Raw genomic sequence first — 22,847 nt, forward strand, 5'->3', positions numbered from 1 at the left:
CATTAAGGAGTGAGCTGTCTGCGCTGGTGGAGACATCACAGAACTGATGGCAAAGTGGGCTGCAGGGTAACGTAGTAAGTAGGGAGATCATGCTTGGACCAGAAGGCTCAGGTTCAAGCCCCTGTGACTGCAAGCATCCGCCCTGCTGAAGTGTCCTTGAGCAAGACAATGAATTCCTACCAGCTCTAGGAGTGGGGGAAGAAAACAGCAAATGTCTCCTTTTTTTTTTTATATATATATATATATATATATATATAACATGTCACTCAATACTGGTAATTTCAAACCATCAAAAATTCCCCCCACCCCTCTTCTAAATAACATGTTAAGATCGACAATCATAAGTCATATGTTTCACAGTAAGTACAGTGTAAACATAGCTCGGGGTCATTTTGGAGGAATGCATCAAAATAGCCTCTCCCAAGTGTCTAATTTGGCCTAATTCCTTGCCCGGGGGGGGAGGGGGCACTCCAAGGTTCCCAATTTTGTGAGTAATGTCATTAATTACTTATATGCACCGAGTGTCCTAGACTGTAGGAATGCCTGACGCCCACAGCTTCAGACAGAGACTTTCACACACCTATAGCTGGGTCTAACATGGGATATATCTTGACTTGTACACAATACAGACAGGGCGAGTTCATCAACTTTGCACCAACTTGTACAAGCAAAGCTGCAGCCAAACTAAGCCAGGCAAGTACACTACACAATGAGTGGCAAAGATCGGCAAGTTACAGAACTGGTTAGGCAGGCTTCAAAGCCGTTTCTAGGAAAGATGTTCATTATGAGTCAGTATACTGAATAAAATGCATAATGATGTTTTATGTACTGCAACTTCATGACAAATGCACACAGACATGGAAAAAGAAACCCAAAGTGTAGTCTAAATCTAATTTGAGGCAAGGCAACGAAAGGGATAAATATATTAGTGGAGTCATTGTGGCTAGGAGCGTAACTTGGGAGAGTATAATCACACAAAGCTGAACTGCCGCTGACCTCTGATGCAAAAAGCGGTTGATTGCGAGTAAGCAGCCATGAGAGAGTAGGGGCCAGAGATGGATAGCCAGATGAATGCATTCCAGGCCACAGTGCCGAGTCAAAGCTCAGGCTGGCTAATGGAGCTTCGGGTTCTGCACCATCACACAGCGTTCTGGACCAGAGACCCCACCGCCCCGGCCACCAGCGCCCCCTCCCACCCTCTCCTCCAGCCCCGAGCCCAAGCCTTCCAGCACCAAACCCTCAGGAAAAAAAAAGAGTAATGCACGTTTTGTTGCTTTAACGGTGCCTTCTTATCAAGCTGGTGAAGTTACTTATTAAGCCTGTGAAGTGATATGATACCCTTTATATATACTGAGAGGGCAGACTCAGTTGTAGCCCTAACGCTCCAGCATTTTTCCTTGTCCATCCAAGCCCAACCCTCGTCCTCAGTCCCCACCCCTTCACCCCAGCCTTCTCCTGTACGCTACCCCTCCACTTTTGTGTGGACCAGACGGGCCGGGGGACATTACGTCACTGCTGAAAAGTCCAGGGCAGCGCAGCAGATGTCGGCTTTGTGCAAACAGCCCCGCTGCCTGACATGATCCTGACAATGAGCAAACCATCACACAATTATCTTGCCCCCAGAGGAGGGCGGCAGGCCGGGGGGGTACCAGGAGTAGGGGAGGGTCTAGAATAGGAGTGGGAGGTCCTCTGCCAGGAACCTCTGCCCAATGACACACACGCACACAGCTGGTCATATGAATATGAATGGGCATAATCACAATATGAATAGACCTGAATGAATAAGAACGTCCTAACCCTCTGGGGCCACAACCAAAACTCTGCATGACATCCCTCATGTTTATAAAATATATATGAAAAAAAAACACAACTGAGATCAAATCTATACTGTGGACACGCCCTGCGACAAAGGGCAGAGAGATGGAGGAGAGAGAAACGGAGAAATCGGAATTAGACATAATTAACATCCCTGTGGCCACAACTTCATGCAATCATTAAGACCATCAAAGCGCTGTGAACAGCAAACGGATGCAGCGTTTCCCCAATGTGGAAGTCAAAATCATGACCAAGCACCAAGAGGTCACCATCAAAGGCGGCGGAACCGGCGAGTGAGGCACCACAACCCCCGAGGCCACCCTGATCAGAGCGCGGAGGCCTGGAGCCGGGCAAGGGGGGGGGTAGGGCAGACTGGGAGAAGGCCTCGGCCCAGGAGTGGTGCCTGGCACACCCCCTTCACATCTGCCAGCAGGCTGTAATTTGGACTTGCACGTGGCAGCGGTGAAGGCAAAGCCACACTGGCATGAGGTAAGTGGTAGGAAATAGTCATCCTGGGTCCTTTCTACTCCCAACCTCTGGTAACTGGGACAGGGGAGGAGATGAGGGGCCAGCTGAATCTAAAAAGGGTGGGGCACCTTGAGAGCCAATCCAGCACACTTTGAAGACATGATTTGTAGATGCTAATGGAGTTATAATAATGTATGGGCTGGAGCACAGCCCACCCAGCTACTAGGAGATGACAGGCCCTGCCCAAACTAAAAGTTGGTCTTTCTAACTGAGAAGCGATTAGCCAAGGCTTCATACTGAAATTTTAGCGCAACAGAAAAGGGCAAAGCTCTGTTCAACTCTATTCTCTGCTGTCCCGCAGTTTGGTGCTAAATTCAGCCAGCGTCTTGGCTTCTACGCTGTGTGTTTGTGTATGGGGGTTGAGGGCTGTACAGTAGCCTGTGATCTCAGTGTGATCTGGCTTCTCCAGAGGCCAGCCGGCCTCAGGACATCCGCCTGCCGCTGATGGAGCAGCCAAGGAAGCAACTCTTTCCTGCTGCCGTAGGACCAGGTGGCGAGAGTGGGTGGGAGCTGCACTAAGTCACACACACACACACACAATAGAGTACTGCCACAGAGATTGATGCCTCAACTGCAGGTGTGGGTAGGCAGGGAGCTGTCACACACACACACACACACACACACACATATAAACACACAGAGCACGGAGCACGGATCTTGGCTCCAACAGATGTGGCCCATCTGTGTACTGCTTTTGACAGTGCGTTGCTACAAAACATGCCGCGAGGGGAAGTTTGATTAGGACACAGGAGAGCAGAGCTATAAATATATGACACAAGATCATAATAACAATAGTATTATATTCACAACAGCATTCTCAATGTGTAATATGAATAGCTCTGCTCCCTCAAAGTGAAATAAGGTGACGTACCGCTGCCCCAAATCTCTAATTCATCTAACGCACTCCGGAGTTCACTTGAAGAAGCTGCTGCTGAATTACTCATTGATGCCACCCCCCCCCTTCCCACCCCATCCCAAAGTCAGACTTCGTGGGGGTTCAGGGCTTTAATTTACTTTACTGTGCAGCAATTTAGCGTTCCGCAGCGGGGGAAAGCACACATCCAAGTTGTTTGTCTGATCCTTGAAAAAGCAGGGGGAAATAACCATGCTGAGTAAGGTAGCAAAACATCCGCAAAGGAACACACAAAGCAAAGCTTCTTCTGAGCCTCTTTCAGAAGGTTTATGTGCATGCGTGTCTAACACACTTCATAGGAGAAAAAAAAAAAAAAAAGACAGAGTTATGGGGTCAGAATTAAATTTAGCCACAGAAACAACTAGATTATTCAGCTGCCCCCCCCCCCCCCCCCCCATTGATTGCCCTTTAAAAAGGACTAAAAGAGCTTCAGTGAGTTGGCCGAGTGATGAGATTTCATACGATGAGGAATGAAACAAACGCCCCAGGGTGCTGGCTAACGGCTTTAACCTACAGACAATTGAGAGTGTGTCTGTAGTACATTATTGTGTTGGCGTGACTGGCTTGTGTTCTGAGGGGATAACCCCACCCCCCTTCGCCTTCTTCGCCAGAACACACACACATATACACAGGATGTTGGAAACAGAGGGGATAAGTCTGCTTTTTTTAGCCCAGAGAGCTCCAGTCCCGTCAGGCCCGAGGACTTCCCCTCCTGGTCCTGCTCTGCATGACTCAGCCGTCCTCCTGTAGACGTGCTACTGCTCCACCGGTCACTTCATGCTCTCAAGAGGCCTCGCTGCCCAAAAACACATCTCAGCACTCAGGTGAATTATTATTGACCTTCAGTGGAACAAACTACTGTCCCACCATACACATAACAGCTTGGCTTAGGATTCATTTAGTATAGTCTGGCATGGTTAACTTGTCTAGAAATGCTAACAATTTCAGGGGAAAAAAATACTCAAAACACTAATGTTTTGTGAATCTATAATGGTAAGCTATAAAGAGTGTATGATCATTAGACAGAAGCTTACCGTAGAGTGAATCCTGGTCACACAGCTGACCAAAACCAAATCTGTTTTCAGTCACTTGGACGTTTTACTGAAAACAACGTTACTGTGTTGTTGTTTTTAAAAAAAACTCTACAGCCAAAAGCATCAGGAATTTATCTGGGCAGTCTTAATTGTGTCATCTTGAAATCTGAACTTGGGGACAAACAATTAGGGCTTAGTTCATCACCACAAAACTGCCCCCCCATCCCCATATACACACCATTACACAAAGACGGCATAGAAACAGACAAACTGTGTCGCCTAGTTTAGCACAACATCACTTGACATGTCTTGGAGGGAGCAGCGGCCTCAGGGTGACCCTGTATGGACCGCTGCAGGATCCCAATGCTGCAGCTCAGCAAACTGGGCCCAGTCAGACAACAGACGGAGCCATTGTGGGTCTGACTGGCAGTCTAATGTGGGCCCGCATCAGCGCCACACTGGAGGATGACCGCTACCCTGCTCCGAACCAGGAAATGAGGAGGGGTGCAGAGGGGCAGGAGATCTAGATGACGGGAATATGGTGGGGGGTACTTTTTTTTTTTTTTTTTCTAGGGCCAAAATAAACAGCGATGGAAATATTAGAGCTGAAAGGTAAAAGAGAAAAATTACGCTGGTTCATTCAAGGAAATTCAGAAATACAGTTAGGGTTTGATAGAGTTACAGTGCAACATTTTTGGTATAAACACTGAACCATTAAAAAAAAATAAAAAATCTCTCCACAGCCAAACTGCCACAGCCCACTGAATCCTCAATCAATCCAAACACAGCAACCAACTCTTGAGTTTGCTTGGCTCAACAATCACACGCCGCCGCGCCGTGACCGCGGCGACACTCCTCAATGGCAAGAGTGCGGGATGAAGGCTTTTTAAATGACCATGTTAAACCGCGGCCCGAGTCATGGGAAGTACCAGTTTGGAATGTAAACAATGAGAAAAGCAAACACGACGCTGGCCCGACCGTAACCCGGGTCGGAGGTCCCTGTAAGCCCGAGAGCTCCATGAAAGGGAACGACATGTGCTCTTCTGAACGTCGGCTGGGACTGTAGGAGGGGACGGGGTTTCGACAGTTGGAGGGTCATCGTATCTCATTACACTCATTTCCATAAATTTAAAATGGAACAAAGACGGTGCTGGTGCCAAGATGCTTTTGGGAATCCCAACCAAGATTGCAGATCATATCGACATAATATCAGTTATAATATAGTTACAGTTAATATCAGCCTGCAGTTCAGGAGGTTTACCAAGGTGCGCTTCAAATGTTTCTCAAATTTATAGCAGTAGTGATAAGAAACTGATAGCTTATTTCACAATTAGTACTTTCATTTATGGACCGATCACCATTTACAAGCCTAAAATATAATGGATATTAACCAATGCTACTACCAGCCCAGTAAAAAAACACCAAAATATTGGTCTCATTATACATATTGTCTGTTGGCCCCTACTGAAAATATGAGTGCGTTTGAGGAACTAGGCAGAAAAAAATTAGTCATGGACTAAAGGTTGCATGGTCCAAGTATGTTGTTTTACTCAACTGAAATCAATCTTATCAATTTGCCTCCATTTTGTTTTGCTTGTCAGGTATGCTTATGTAAGCTGTGTACACAGATAAAAAGGTCCATAGCCATTGTTCTGACTATGAATGGAGAGGTTTCATACTGGTGTTGGGCAATCACAGACAATAGAAAATCTATAAAATCTTATGCTCACAAAAGCAATAAATGACTGAGGGCACGGCCAAGTTTAATCCATGTGTTGTTTAACCATGGGCAGGTGGATACAATATCTCTGCAAACAATGGATGAACTCATATCTTTTCTATTAATAATTGCCACAGGTCCCCGAGTAATTTGAGATGCCAAATCTAACAAAACAGAGCTTGGTTCATACTGTGTAAGAAATTTGTAATATATGCAACCTGCCTAAATCCACTAAGATAGAAAAATAATACATCTTGCTAAGTAAATGCTAGGAAAATAGCATTAAAAGAAAAAGAGTAAGCATTGTGCCTCAAATAATTTGTAGCTATTATCTATCTCAGTTTTTCACCTGGGATCCATAAGCTCTAGGGAAGTTAAAGAGACCAGGACCACTTCTCTGTATGTGTGTTTACATGAGAGTATGTGTGTGTAATAAAGCAAGAGTGTCTGACAGAGTATTACCTATATCCACAAATGCAGCAATTGATTATAAAATGGTTGCCACTGCCACAGAATTATTAAATTTTATGCACTGGCATTTACATTTGCATTTTATTCTTGGTTTGTACAGGTGGGTGGAAAAGGGAACATGCGCGCACACACACACACACACACACACACACACACACACGCACACCTGTTTCACCTTCCTCCCCAATCATCTCTCTCTAGGTTCACCTAGCTCACCATCACGCCAACACACATGCTGGAGAGGACTCACTCTGCCCACCCGAGTCAAAATGCCATTTCCACAAGAGCCCACTTAAAACTACCTACGTACAGGCAGGTTCTGTGCGGCTCTGCAAACACAGCTTGCCTCCTCTAAATCAAAACAGTCTTATTTATGTAATACCAAACACGCGGGACACGTGGCATGGGCCTGTTGCTAAAGATCCGCAGAGACGGATAAAAATGGGTCAGATGCATAGTCCACTGAAACACTTCATGTGTCCGGTAGCAACATGGACCTGATCAAATACCACATGTGGATCTTGTACCAACAAAAACCTGTCTTGCAAAACTCAGTTGCCCTGAGGCTTTCTTTGGGGGAAGAGAGTGTGCCATGTTTAACACGTCGTGGCTGTTTGAGCTCCAGGTCCAGATCTTTTTATCGGACGAGATGCAACAATGATATCAAACCAGAGCTCGTCTTATCACGGATGTCCGTCCATATGTGCTATAAAGGAGATACTCTGTAATAGGGCTGCACGATATTGGAAAAAACTGACATTGCAATATTTTTTTTTTCTGCGATATATATTGCGATATGAAAAAATACAGAAATTTTCACCAAATGACTTGAATAGCTCTATCAAGCCTTGCCCCTTTAAGAAGGTGGCCTTGTGGGTAACCTGCGCGGGTGACGTAGTAGGAAGTGAGTGTGTTTTTAGCCGCAGCCAGAGTGAGTTGCAGGATGCTAAGTGAGTAAAGTTACCATAGTTAGCGGGAAAAGAGCTTAGAACATCACCGAGAGACTGTGCATTATGTTCGCTGCTGTACCGAAATAAAGTGCCAGTTCTCCACTGCAGAGTCGGTCCGGACTCTTAGTAAAAAGCTTGTTACCAGCTACGAGCCAGGCTAAGCTAAAATAGGCTAGCACAACACCAGAGGCTTCCCAACTACGGTTCGGGGCCGTGAAAGCTGGAAAGGTAACATACGCTACTCTTACAACAAACCCTTAAATCGGAGTAAATTATGTTATATCAGACAGACTTCTCTTGTAGATTAGTCATAGAAAATGAGAACCGTGCGAGTTTTCCTTTTGTATCAAGCAGCAAAAAAGTTGTAGCATGACGTGTTTGAGTTAATTTGCCTTACTTGACATCGCACGTCCTGCGATGTGACTATTGCGCATGCGCACATCGCGATGACGATGCTGAAACGATATATCGTGCAGCCCTACTCTGTAATTAGGATTCTTTTCTCCTCACTGCCTTTTGAACTAAGCGTTCCAAGCTGAAGACATAAGAAAGGCAAACAAAGGTGCGAGGCCGTGATGCAGTAAATGGGTCTGAAGTCCATACTAGCCACTGACACAGTGGGGAAGTCACCATGGGTCATCCATACAAAACGAACACGCTGCATGTAAAAGGACACTCAACCTCACGCAGAATGACTATTCAAATGCATCCCGACACAAATGGGCAGTTGGGGCGATTGTGTTGCACCATAAAACAACATCAATTTGCTGTTGTGAGCTTGGCAGCAGTTCCACAGTGAGACGCCTGCAGTGATGCCAGGGCTGCACAGCGGCGATGGGGCCAGACATCTGGCAAACATTCCTGGATGAGAAATGCTCCACACTACTGTCTCTGCACGTGTGTGAGATCTGGCACTGGGAGACCAAGTCAAACACAGGACTACACACACAAATTAACTCTACTTCTACGCCCCATTCAGAGGAGGATATAAACCAACATGTTAAGGATGTTGTGTGTGCCCCACATTGGAAACCCCTTCCTTTTCAACTGATGCCCTGGAAATCAGATAACCTGTTGAGAAACATCTCACACACATAAACACACACACACACACACATATACACTGTGTGGGGGGAGATAGTAGAGAGGAAATGCTTCTCGGCACAATGCTGGTCAGGCAAGCACTCCCTACAGTTAGCTTACTCCCACATGAAATCTCTAGTCTTAATCAGTGCTTTTGACATGAAGGCACAGGCCTTTCCCTGGAAACCACTCTGATGGCAGTGAATCACGTCCAGGTAATCTGCCCTTCATGTGCTCAGCCAGGAGACATGTACACACTGGAGATTGTTGGTTTTGTGTTTATTTTAACCGGGACAGTACCAATCTAGCATTTTAACTTCAAATTTGCCATCTTAAAACATGACTCATGACATTCAGTTATGAGAAAGTGTCAAATACTATTATAGATTACTATGGAGGTAAAGGTGTAGGTATCTGATGGGAGCAGTCAGAGGCCACTGCTACATATCTGATCTACATAGAGTTTTTTTGTTGTCGTCTTGTATTACTGCCAGGGATTGAGTTCCCAAAACCATGGGAGCCAAAGTTGTGCTTAGTTTCCCGTGTCTCTCGCACAGCCTCAACATGGTATGGTTATCGAAAAAATATTGCTCATTTCAATCACTTACTAAAACTTAAGTCACAATGAAATGAAAATGGACTTTTTCGCATTTTTTTTTCTTGTATTTTACTTCCTGGAATTTGTTTTGTATGTTTAGTGATTACGTCATTGTGTACCAGTAGGTGTACTGTACCTAAAAATTACCATCACAGATTTTTGAACAATCCCTCCTCCACCCCATCCCCTCCACCCCTTCCATCATATAAAACCTGTGTCAGAAAAGTGACAGAGTGTCAACATGGTATGTATGACACCATGGTTGTATCCCAAGATTATGTTCAAAGCATTTCACAAGGGATTGCTTCAGCAACTACACTGCAACTACACAGTATGCAATGGGCTTTTCTCTTTCCATGTTTGCTCTGGTCCAACCCTCCCACTCTTGAACAACCCATCCCCACGTTATGTCCTGCCCCAACATCCTGATTCAAATTCCAGAAGCAAGGCATCATTGAAATGCTATTTCTTTGTGACTTTAAAGTGGTAATATGCAACATCCATGTTTTTTTTTATATTATTTTGTCCGCATCTTTGGTGTCAAGCATTTTTGCTCTGCATAATAATGTGAGATCATGCATTTTGAGGACACAATGCACCTGAAGAAAAACACAGACTCATCAAAGCCAGTGACGTTCTTCTGCGTAATGAAGCAAATTCCCCATATAGTCTAATGAGTAAAGCCATCATAACCATGTGCAAGACAGCTGAGAGCCCCATCATACGCCTTGCATCAGGCCTCTCTGCTCCACCAGCCAGCACTGACGCCCCTGTGGTCCACGCTCTAGTGGCACTAGGTACCGAGTGCTGAGAGCACTGGGGGTCTCAATACCTCATTACACATTGGGGAAATATGATCCCACCCTGGAGACATGGGGCTAGCTGCCTGTCCACACACACACACTTACTTCTCCCAATCTGTGTCTGGCTTGGCCGCTGAGGGAGTTACAACAGACGGCTCCTGGCCATCTGTAAGGCTGCTGTGCATGGAGAAAGGCCACTGATTAGTTCATCTCTAATGCTGCAGTGAGTGTGTGTGGAGGGGAGGGAAACACCTGCCAGTTTAATATGAGAGGCCTCATCTGGGCAGAGAGCATTTTCCTAAATTAGACAGCGGAGGGCATGATGGATGGACAGATGGATGGTCCTCTGTCTGTACAGATGGATGATTGCTATGCAGGTCTCTGGATAGACGGATGAACTCCCATACAAGTATTGTTTTGTTAATTGCTATGTATCAAATTAGAAAAGCTGAATGGAAAGGGCAAAGTTCAATCAAATTTCCTCAATGTCGCAAAGAATTTTTCATGCCCGCTTCAAATGATTTTTTTTGTCAACAAAGAAACTATGCAGAAAATAGTGATGGAGACACATTTGTTGGATAAATTATGACATAGGCTTGGCATGAACGGCCCAATAAATGGCAATAGTTGAAAAATGGCTCTGCATATCCTGAAATGTTTTCTGTAGAATATCTGTCAACCACAACCTCCTTTTTTTGATTTACAGGAAGCCTACTTATTGGCTTCAACCCAGCTGATGGAAATATACCTAATTTACATTTTATTTGTTGTGACATTTCTAAGGTTTGTGTAAAATTTGCTTGACAACTGGATGGAAACAGCTTCTGTCTTTGTGTGAATGGATGGACGTCTACTGGTTTCCAGCCTGGGCCAGAGTGACATCACCGTTCTCCACAGTAATGGGTTCTGATTGGGACGGAACTTAATAAGAGGCAATTAGTCCACTAACAACCTTGGAGATGGGAGACCAGCTGCAGGGCCACACATGCACGCACACACACACACACACACACACCTCTTGGGAGTACAGGAGCAGGTGTGACACTACAAACGTGTACGAGCGTGCACACACCCACACAGGTCCCCGACACGCACTCAGAGACACAATGGCAGTGCCGCACATGCAGGAGGTGCATAAGACGGCCGAGCAGATGCAGACACACACACACACACACACACACACACACACACACACACACAGGCTGAGCCAATGATGATGCAACAGCATAAAGCGACAGCAACTGTATTACAAAGGCTCTAATCCTGCTTAAACACCTTTTCCCGTCATTCAATCAATAACCTTTAGCTGCATAATCTTCCTTTTATCTCTGCCAGATAGAATACCCAGAGTGCTTAACAAATTTCCATAACACCAACAGTGTTAGACAATGAATAAACACAAACATACACAGGACTACAGGCTGTGAGGACAGAGAGGACCAGTGATTATTGTTTTAGTCAGACCATGTGTTAGACCAGCTGACATTTTGTCACCGTGGATGGCTCTTCACAGTGGGACCAAGTGTGGAAGGACGTTGTTCTCCAGCCAAGAAGTCAAAGAAAACAGATTTGTGTGTGGGCCATACACTGAAATGCTGACATGGTGCCATCCATGACATGGTTGTGTCCAAATTCTACGCCCCTAAACTCCAAACGGGTGCTGCCAATTGACACAGCAGTGTTATTTGCACTGTGTGTGTGTGCGTGTGTGGGAGGGGGGTCTGAAGTTGGGGTGAAAAGTCATCTGTTGCCTGCTATTTGTTCATTATAAGGATAATACTGATGAAGAATTTTGTATAATAGTTCTTTCACTTAATGTGGATTGATTCAGATACGTTGCCATTTTATACGAGATTTATTCCTCCAAATGACAACTTAATCAATAGTTGAGCCTGGGGAGTTGGGAATGTTACGAATAGAAGTGGGTGGTGTTGTTAAAAGTGACTTCTCTTGTGGTTCATTTTCTTTCTCTTCCCCCTGCATCTAAACTCCCATCGGCTGTTGCCAGTGTCTCTCTCAGATTTTAGTCTTGGTGACAGTCGGCAGTCTGGAGCCCGTTCACACTACAAGATCATCTGTGTCGACTGTTGGGCCTGAGTGCCTCTCCTAAATAAAAAAGGTACATCTTATGATCTGCAGGATTACTGATGTGCCTTAAAAGTTAAGCCCATGACATTTGCACCTTGCAGTACCAAGTTATATCCAGACAGAAGATACAGCTTAGAGTACATGCAGAAGCCAGAGAAAGACATCAGCCAGGCTTAACAGCCATCTGGTGTGACAGATAAACCATTTTTGAAAATATATAATCCTCTGATGCATGAAAACTTCACTGTAAAGTCATTCTTGTATGGAGACAATCTGCAAAATGAACATGCAAAGTGTGGCAAAATGTGATGTGTTTTACGTAGCCATCGTATTCGTGCAGTTAACTCTGCTGATGTGTAGACTTTTGCTCCCGAGCAGGCATCCAGCCCAGCCACAATAAAAATGACCCTGATGACTTGGCTTCACTATAAACCACTGCTATCGTGCAGACAGGGTTTAACCTAATGGTCCAAAGGGAACTAGAGTATATCACCAGTAATCACACAATTCAGGAGTCGAGCCCCATTTCTTAATCTCATATGTAATCTGAAAAACTCTGACTGGACCAGCATCCACTCCGCTGGAAAATACTTGCAGTGCCAAAAGGAGCAAATAAATTAGACAAAACTGAAACTGGGGCAATAAGAATCCTGCCCCAACTACACAAGCTATCAAATCCATGGTTGATTCAGAATTTCATATACTGAGAGTCTTGTAAATAATATACATGACCTTAGATCTCCCCTTAGGCCTACTAAAAAACAAAACAAGACCTCATTCAGACCTCATAACTCCTCCAGTTAACTTGTCCTGTGCCGTTTTCAGGGCTAGTCATAAAGCAGCTCAAGGTGTGATGGGTTCACCAGGGGTGGTCTGCCTGCCACCTCCCTGTATGGAGGCTCACCCTGGTCATCATGGGCTGCAGAGCTAATGCCCTGTTACAGCCCTCAGCTGTGGCAGCTAGAGACCGAGCTCTAAATGGCATGAAAGTGCCTTAACCAAAGCTCACAAGGAGTCCCGTATTCATGTGGCCTTTATAAAATGCTGAAGAATAAGTTCCTCTTCATTAGGTTTTAAGAGTTGTGGTGAGCCTGGCCTCACAAAATCATCTGTTCCAACCTCTACTGTATAAAAAGACTTCATTTAAAGCTTAAGGGTTAGTTTATTTGAGAGATGACGATCCAGCTAAATGCTGAACACGGGCTTCTCCATACTGGCAACACCCAAAGTCCGTGGAAGACTCAAAGGCCCAGGCTGGATCCTCTGGCCCTGTCTGCTGCGACCTGTCCTGAGCTGCTGATTTTAGACTGTTCAAGTGTCTAATGAGGATCAAAGCCAGGAGGAGGGAGACCCCCCGGACCCCTGGTGTTACTTTAATTAAAGTCCAACACTGATCCCCCTCAGCACTGACCAGTCACAGTGGACACAATGCCCCGCAGCCAGTTGAGGATCAGCCATGCAAAAGCAGGGTCATGAAAAAACAGGAACTCCTCCTGGTTTGGAAACATTAGGAGGAGTCTGAAGTCATTTCTGAATGAAGACACATTGACTGTGGGTTCTAGACTCATCTATTAAATATTTTCATCCAAACAGCAGACAGCAGTATTGCCTCCTGGTCCCTTGGTCTTCAAACTAAGCCGCTCTCATGTGTGTAATCAGGCAGTGACGAAGTAAAAGCTAAAAGTTAAATATAGATCAAATCAAATCGTTACATATGAAGATGTTACATATGAATTTGCCACATGATGTCAAACCAAAGCCGACACTGTCAGGTAATGAATTGTGCAAATTTGTTTAAACTCTGTCGCATGCAAAACTTGCATGCATGTGTTCAAAAGTGGCCTAGCAAGTGCCTGGCTCAGCAATGCTGTGTATGCGGAGCTCTGGCTAAGCTAATAAAATGTTTGTCTTTCATTTAATCAAGTTGTTTTACTACAAGACCAAACAACCAGAGGCACAGTTTGGTGAGGTAAAACAAATACTTTTCTGTGGAGGAGCGGCTAATTCTCCTGGACTTCAGCCTTTGAACACAGTTCTCTCTGCCGTGTTGTACACGCTGCACCAATACCTGCTTCCCCTTCTGCTGAGGCCTTCCAACAATTTGACTGGACTATTGAACTGGAAATGTTGACTTTTCCCCAAACTGATGTAGTAATAGTAAGAGAAAAATCACTTCTGGACAATGTTCTCCAACCAGAACCTTAATCAAGGGTCCTTTTCTGAGTGATAAGAATCAGTATTGTTGGGGTAAAACCAAAAACAAATGAAACGAGCAGTAATGCACTGGTTTCCACTGTAAGAGGGCAAAGATTGGAAAACCAAGTAAAGCCCACAAACTTTAACGTAATGTGACGATAAGTATCTGGTGGACACATATACGCACACCAAGCTGCAAGTCTCAGGGTCAATTGATACAAGAAGTCGTCTTTTCTATTTTTGCTGAAGACCAACAAATTTTAATTTCTTCATTTTTAATGCCATCAGTGTCACACTTGGTAGGCCGTTGCAAAGTCATCATGTTGATACTTGTGCCAAGTTTGGTAGTGATAGGCCAGTCGGAGCCAAACTGATAATATATTAAACACTTCATACCCTAATTTGTATTTACGAATTAATATTTGGGCTATTTTTTGACAAATTGCTTTAACCATGAGGAGATGCACATATGTACCAAGTGGCATGTTAAAGTCAAACCCACATAACTGACACACTGTTCGATTGATTGAGACATTATTTTAGCGCCCCCTATGGGCACACTAGTTGTAATCCTTGTCGCCAAGTAGCAAGGGGCCCCAACATGTGCTGAAATAGAGAAAAAGTACCGGTGCAGGGCCGAAATACTGGGCAAAATAAAGGGAGAAAGAAAAGCAATTCCCGCAATAACAATAGGTCGCTCTGCTTTCTAGTGGAAAGTTAGCAAAGTCAATTTGCTTCTGTGTTCATGGCTGAAACAAAACAGGCAATTACATCACCTGCAGTGCTGCTTACTTGCTGTTCTGCTTTGAATACCAGTCAAGTCAAATTCATTCAAATGGCTCCATCCAAATGTGTTTCCAAGCCACAAATATGCATTTCCAGCTGGCTCGAGGTATGGCCGAGTACTTATTAAAACATTAGCCCGTGGAACATTTAGTTCCTGGAATGCATGAATTATTAAACTTTCATATACATTCTTAGGAAGACAAATCAGATCATCTGATGATATAATGTGGTCCTGTCTGTGTCAACATGGATAGAGCATGGCACCAACCCAGACATAATTAGTTTCAGTTTCCACTGGGGACAGCCATGGTAAAAATATATGTACTCATGTTATTTGTTGGCGCTTTGGATTAAAGTATCCACCAAATGGCATATGTTATTAATAACAAGATTTTGGCTTGTGTTTACCAGCAGCTACCCAAGTATGGGGCTGCATGAAGAAAAATGTTTAATTCCTGAAAAAAACAAAAGAAAAAAAGAAAAAAAACATGAAAGCAAGCCCACTACCCACTCCCCACAACCAAGCAATCACTATTAAGGTACGGGAGGGAAACAGTGAATTGAGGTGAATCTACAGCTTTCTTGTCTATTGCACATCAGCAATATGAGATGGAGATGAGGATGACAGCGCTGACGTGTTTGACTGGAAGAGGGGTTTTGTGTTACATGGGGCTGATCAATGTAAAGCCACAAAGCCGGTCCAGATGGCCTGACAGGAGGATTAAGATCAATTTATGGAGCGTTTTGAAACAATCTGGCCTTGACTGGCACTTCAGGCCCACTGCAAGAGCCAGTCCAATTAAACAAGGCTTAATCTGCTTTGCTTAAAGGCCACTGGCAAAGACTTTAACAGTCTTGTTTACAGGATCTATGTCTCTTCGACAACAGGTGAAACATATCTGTTTGCCAATGCAACCAAGTGATCCGTCACCAGAGCTGCAGAAATGAGGTGGCTTGGAGCAGAGCTGGATCGGAGAGGGACGTCCCAAGCTTCATTCCTGAGTCATGGTTCCTGGTTTATCCATTTCGTGATACTTCTGGTTTGGACAGACATTTTTAAGGTTGTTTATGCCCTACACCCATTTCACAGTTGGTTCAACTTTAAAAAGGGGGTGGTGGGGAGACAAATTGTTGTTTTAGCCCTAAATTGTACAGGGGATATATTTCATGATGGGATTGGGGCAAAGGAAATGCCATCTGCATCCGTCCCCACTCACATCGCCCCTTGCCTCTCACCCCGGGTCAAAGCTGAAACATCTTAGCTGCTCTGGTTTAACATGAATCCTTCAACCTGGCTCGGAGGATTCAAGGATGGCTTAGACATGGTCCTGAGTTTCAACTTAACTGCAGCCAGATTGGTTGAAAAGGATCAGACATAGACGCCAAAGAGTTGTCGAGCAATAGGGTCTTATACTAATCGCACAAAACCTCATTACCTGAAACAGGAATCCAGTTTAGTACTGCAACTGTCCCTAGACAAATGACAAGCAAGCATTATGTTTGTCATTTGCTTGTCATGGGCTATCCCTTAGTTAGCAGCTTAACTGCTACTTGACCAGCATTTGTGCGGGGCATGAAGAGGTCAGCGGAACGCGTCTCTGGCCTCTAGACTGTTACACGCTGTGAGGCTCATCATTCTACACTGGAAAAGATATCCCTCTTAACAAGTCATTTCGTCTAGTATTGAGCCGTAAAATCTTATTTTTCTTAAAACAAGTGAAAAAATCTGACCATGGACTGGGACAATTTCCAATGCAAACTGACTTCTTGTTTCTTTAAGACCCAATACTAAACTAAGGGCATTCTCCAACCTATAGTCTATTTGCTTTGCTCCAAATCAGGGGACGTGTTGTTACTTTGTTGCATTTGCACATTGGTGTGGTTACGTCTCACACAACAAAATTTCAAGTGAACCATCAATTATCAACCAAAGCCATGTGGGAGCAGTCATTTCCTTTATTTCAGAAGCTTGGTAGGGGAAAGGACTTTATTCCAGGGTAAACAAACACGGAGCGTCAGCTGCGTTTGTGGATCATTGCACTTGCAGTCATTCATTTGGGTCGGATCACGTACTCACTACAAACTGAGCCCTGCAGGGTTTGCTTGGAAGTGTACCGAGAAACCTCCATCTCAACAAAGTCTCGGCCCGACTGCTGTGTTCTCATACAGCCAAACAAACCCGACTAACGGGGAACTCGCTCCAGAGTTTAAAATATCAGCTCTGAACCAAGTAGTTGTGAAAACATCTTAAACAACTTGTTAAGATGGATATTTTTTTTTGCAGCGTAGACCCTTGAATGTCAACCTCTCCTGCTACGGAGGCTCTGACTCTGGGCCATCATGGTCCAAGTGGCTGATCTGGTTCAGTGCCAAAACTCAATCCTACACATGGCTTGAGAGTTAAGAACGAGAGAGAGAGCCTGACATCCCTTCACTCAGTCCATTTTAAAACATTGGGTTTATGTGGTGGGGGAGGGGCTGGTGATGACTGAGCTAATGGAGAGATAATATACAGACCAGCATAAGGGATCTGGCGAGAGTAAGAAACTTTTATTTCCCGACAGACAGACAACTGGACACCTTTGCCATGTTATACGTTCTCCTGTTGTTCTGCCGAGTCCCTACTAGTGTTGAGTCATAAAAACGGAGATAGCCTGAAACAATGTCAAGTGGTCACTCCTGTGTAGTTGGCTGTAAAGTAAAGCCAGGCCCTCGCTTTTGTCCGCGGGGAGTATGTCAGCATTGAGACAGGGACTCTCTCTCTTTCATTGAGAGAGGTTTCTGCTGCAGCCTAGAGACACAGTAGGCTAATTGACGAGTGCCGGGCTTTGTTTTAGCCTGGCAGCCGGACAGCAGCGCTGGCTCGGCGTTAGACAGACAGATGGCTCGGCGCTCTGAGTGACCAGTAAAACCACCAGGCTGACTCTCCATACAAAAACCAGTGTCACTCTCTCTCCCTGCCTCCCTCCAGCCCATTAGTCACTGTATCCAAGGTGCTAATCCTTTATCAGAAATGTGCGCTGCGTCAGACAGAGGTTTAAAATTTTAAACCAACACTCAGACTTGACGATCCCTGCTCATAACATTCAGATTAACATGTGGCCTTGAAAAAAACCCTGGGAAGTGCTTTTGTCACTTGATCTCAACAGCGACAAAAAAAAACAACTTCACATGTACAGAGCCGAGTTCAAAAGCTCACTGTCCCACCAAGGTACTTGAGCAACAAAAGTCCAATTCACACAGGCCTATCGGTATGTGATAAACTCATGTAATTAATGAATCACCCTCCCAGCCTCTGCATTTCCTGAAATGCATTCCCACAGGATAATGAAAGATCCATTAAGATCCATTTTTCGTGACAGGAGGAGGATAGAAATTGTGCATCTGGAAGAAGAAGGAGAAAAAGATATTGCATGCCAAAATCAAATTATGGCTGAAATGACAGGAGTTTGATTTGCACAGGATTAGAATTATTAGGGGAATTCCGTCTTCACCGAAACACGGCAAGTAATTTGCACTGGAATTTTTACTTTACAAATTACAGACAGATCGGCACAGGATAAAATATTAGTCCTGTGGAGGAGTGTGTTTGAGTGAGAGGGAGGGAGGAAATAAAGGCCGTTTCAATAAAGACAAGGAGGTTTTAGAGTGGACCCGGGTTACGGACTCACATGTGTGGACTGAGCTCATAGAAGTTCCTGTTGCGATACTCCTCCACCTTGTCTGGCGTGTAGATGGGCAGGGACCTGTAGGGGTTCATGGAGATCACCACACTGCCAATGTATGTCTGGAGGGAGAGAGTGGGGGCGAAAGAGAGAAACAATGAGCAATCAGTGTGAATCCACGTGGCATTTTCATAATATTACACACACACTTAACAGAGAACAGCAATGGCTTCGACAACCCTCCCTCCCCCTCTGTCCATTTGGGAGCCGATTGTAACCTGAGGTGAGAGGAATTCTGCTTCCCTCAGCTTTTCCCAGCTGGGAATTCCTGATGCATTGTTCAGGCCTGCAACGCCTGAAGTGAGAATGAAGACATGCAAAAACAAAAGGAAAAGCCTGTGGAATGCTTGGACCCGGCAGCAGACAGACAATGACGAATGCAAATGAGCAGTGGAGGTAAAGGTGTCATAGGAGGATCTATTTTAATCGTTTTTTGGTGTGTGTGTGTGTGTGTGTGTGTGTGTGTGTGTGTGTGTGTGCACTCATGCTGCGTGTGTATTCACGATGCCGATGTCGATGATGCGACCAATATGATTTTTTGAAGGCAATACCAATATTTTTTGAAGGCAATACCAATATTTTTGGATTGAATATTCAATATCTTTAACTTTGACCATTTTCATGCCAAAAATAAATAAATAAAGTATTTAGTGTTTCCCCCAGAATGTTGTTCTTGTCAGGATGGAAAAAACCTCTGAAACAGCATTTAGACGATGAGACACTAAAATTCTCTATTAAAATCCAGGATGATAAAAATTAAAAACATATTCATGCATTCTTGTTTAGACTCGGTTGCATTAGAATCAATTCAAGCTCAGGGCTTCCCATAGACAACCAATGTAGTACTGATCAATTCTACAACAAATATGTAAGTCAGACAAACTGCATCATATCCATCATATCAGAGGTGGACTGCAGTGACTGGCCAATATCCATTTTTTACAGGCCAATATTGGCAACTGGATGTATATGCAAACCCATATATCATGTAAAGCATTGTTTTACATGTTTTTCTTCATACATAAGACCAAAACACTATAATGTTCTGATTGCAGCAAAGGATTACACTCATCAGTTATTTCTGAAAGCAAATGTAACCAAACATCATGCTCCTCCTCCCACGCTCCAAACAGAGCCCAGATAGCACTTTCAGCCATCAATCTGAACCTCTCCCTCGCTTTCTGTGGTAATGGCTGTTGCATAATCCACTCTGACAAGAGTAGAGCCTGGCCTTCCCCATGGCAACGCCGCCACCTCCCACGGCCTATTGTTCAAAAGTACACAGGAGGCAGGACGGGGCCTTTTGAGGTGCTGGGGATGGGGACAAAAAGGGAAAGAGCGTGTGCAATGTAAACAAACAAGGGGTCGACGAGGGTCCCTCCTGACTCCGAGCAGATATGAGTATGCAAAAAGCCATTAAAGTCCCCCCGAAAAATAAACTCTTTCCAGCCTCTGCAGGTCACAGAGAATAAACACTCACACCTCCCCATGGCCCCCATAATTACTTCATGAATACTCTCCCTGAATACCTTCAAGAGTGGTTACCAATAGGGCCACTGGAGCGTACAATAAAGGTTCTCAGCTGGGTGGAAGATAAGGGTGTTGTCAGTGCAAACATCACCACAGCCATGAAACAGGAAGGACAGCGAAGGGGCTTTCCAGGTAGCTTTACAATTGGTATCGAATGATGGGTGGGAATGGAGGCTTGAGCCACTATGTGAAAAACACAGGTGGTGATATTTCGCTCATCAATTTAAGACAGCCAAGTTGTGAACAAGACAGACAGACTGCCAGGACTCGGATACCGTTAACTGTGAAAGTGCAAGACCATCTGTGTTAGTTCCACCTCTAAGTGGGAAAGAGTGATAGGCAAATTACAGAGGGGGGGGGGACCAATCTCCGTGCAGCAGTTTGTAATTGTACTAGCTGCAAAGAAAAATATAAACACGGACTTCCTCATTGCACAACTCTGCCTCAAATGCCAAGGCCCTCAGGAGATTGAGAATCGGTGAACTCATGAGAAACATTTTCTCTCATATTGCTTGCTCAGCAAAATCAGTGAAGTCAGACATGGGGAGTGGCGTAACAGTTAACAGGGAAATTTTGATTCCCTTTGAATTGCCAAGGAGTTATCCGACACACGATACTCTGTCCCTCTGGAACACAAAGCCATGTGTCTTCTGCTGCGTTCCCCCGGTCATATGATACACTGGGGGGGATTTCTAAGGAATGACGCCTCATAAGGGAAACATACTGTTACATGCAAGGATGTACACCACAGATTTAGTGGATAAGTGTAGGCTTCAATGCTTTGACTGGTCACCAATTTGAGGTGCAGCTCATGCCACCCAAACGCTCCCATTATAGACTAAGCAGAACCATGTGATTTACCTTTCCATGAAGACGTCACTTTCTACTTCCACCTCACACGCAGCCATTACAGTAGAAGAATGCTTGTACAAAATTTGCTAAAACAGTGTAATGGAAACAAATCCCTTGGACAAGCTTGTATTAGACATAAATAACTGTTTAAAATGCATTGCTACGCATGTATCCTGAACCTAACTCCATGAAAGACGCGTCAGCGCCACACTGGAAACAAAAGAGTTCTGAGCTTATACTTCAGGACAGAGAAAATTGAGGGCATCTGAAATGTCAAAACACCACACCATTCCCATTCCTCAGCAGGAAGTGGGCTACGGCTCAATATAATATCGAGCGCGCCGCTGAGCCAACCGGCGCTCCACGAGGTGACATCATTCCCTGGGCCCCAGGCCTTCGTCAGCCAACGGCAACCAGAGCAGAGCTGTAATCATCTCGGCTGACGTCTGGAGCGGCCGACCTGCAGAGTGGAAGGATCATGGAGCGCCGGAGCACAATGCCCATAACCAATGCTCTGATCCGGGGATGACAGTTCGCTAGCCTCCCAACACCCTACTTCTGCAGATAAACAGCACAGCCAGCAAGGCCCAGTGGATCTCCTTGTCCCTGAGCTCTGGATTTCTGCCTCATTTAAAAAAAAGGCATCATCTACATTCCTCTGTGATGTGATTTATTGATTGGTTGGCTACTGTGGTCTCTGTATCTGTGCCACTGTTTTCTGAGGCCAGGGCTAAAATGATTCAGAGTGAGTGGAGAAACAATGGAGTTATGAAAAGTATCCGCATGTTTCCTCAGGGAAGTGTTTCCATATCCCTCTTAGGAAGTAGTGGTAAACACAGAAGGGTGAAGGACAACAAAATGTGCTCAGTTACAAACTGCGCAGACTTACGTAGATCTCGTTGTGGTCGAAGCGGTTCCTCAGGTTCTCCAGGAACGAGTCTTCGCTCAGGGGCTCTAGGAGGACCATGTCGCCCACCCCGATCATGTTGTCTAGAAGTGACGTCTTCACCTCCATCTTGGCTGCTGGTGTGCCCCCCTGCAAAGAAAAACGGCAAAGAAAAAAAAAAAAAAAAAGACATGAAACATACATTCCTCAGAGGGAGAGAGACTACCTTGTTTTCAGCTTCTCAATCAGTTTCAATACATTCAAGTGGCCATTATTTTGCATTTGTGTCAGTTATTACTTGTGAAGTCTCTAGTGAAGTCTCCAGAGGCGCTCTCTGATCAGCCAACAACAAACAGTGCTAAACTTAGCCAACGCAAATAAACTCCGGGGAGGACATGTTTGTTCAGCAGGGGTTTGACTCCACGGGACGAGCGGGACCATTTAATTGGCTATTGGGCCTCGTTCTACTGCGGCACACTGTGGACCTGAGAGCGTCCCCTCGGGAATACATAACCGTGGAACTTTGCCCTTGACCTCTGGGCGTCCGCTCGGCTGGGGTTCACTATTGTATCCGAACCCTGCGGAAACCGAAGAAACACCCCAAAAAACAGTAAACGGCCTCAGAGTTTTCTTTCCCACTTGCTTGCTGCAGCAGTGTGATATTTAGGGACGGTAAAGGGTCTGGGCTGGAGGGTGCCCAGACAAAGACACTGCTGGGGGTGGCAGTTTTCTGTCCAGTGTTGCCCCCCGTCTCCTTTGGGACAGTAATCCCGGAGCTATAGGGCCGGAGATAAAAGAGGGGCCTAGAGCACATTCAGGGCCTTGATACCGGGCTTTGCTGTACCACAAACCCCATGTCTGCTGTTGTG

General features: G+C 45.0%; 1 protein-coding gene across 3 annotated transcripts in view; it reads right to left on the reverse strand.

The window, feature by feature from the left end:
- myo1b (myosin IB) overlaps positions 1-22,847 on the reverse strand; it is a 67,857-nt gene that overhangs the window by 35,889 nt on the left and 9,121 nt on the right. For all 3 annotated transcript variants that reach the window (XM_078285945.1, XM_071906618.2, XM_078285946.1), the window contains exons 2-3: positions 21,982-22,128; positions 18,657-18,772 (exon numbers count right to left, since the gene is read on the reverse strand). In XM_078285945.1, the coding sequence (XP_078142071.1) occupies positions 18,657-18,772; positions 21,982-22,107 (242 nt within the window). In that variant the 5' untranslated portion in view covers positions 22,108-22,128. The remainder of the gene's footprint in view (positions 1-18,656; positions 18,773-21,981; positions 22,129-22,847) is intronic.

This window comes from Centroberyx gerrardi, chromosome 10, assembly GCF_048128805.1.
Source record: "Centroberyx gerrardi isolate f3 chromosome 10, fCenGer3.hap1.cur.20231027, whole genome shotgun sequence".
Classification (NCBI taxonomy): Eukaryota; Metazoa; Chordata; class Actinopteri; order Beryciformes; family Berycidae; genus Centroberyx; species Centroberyx gerrardi.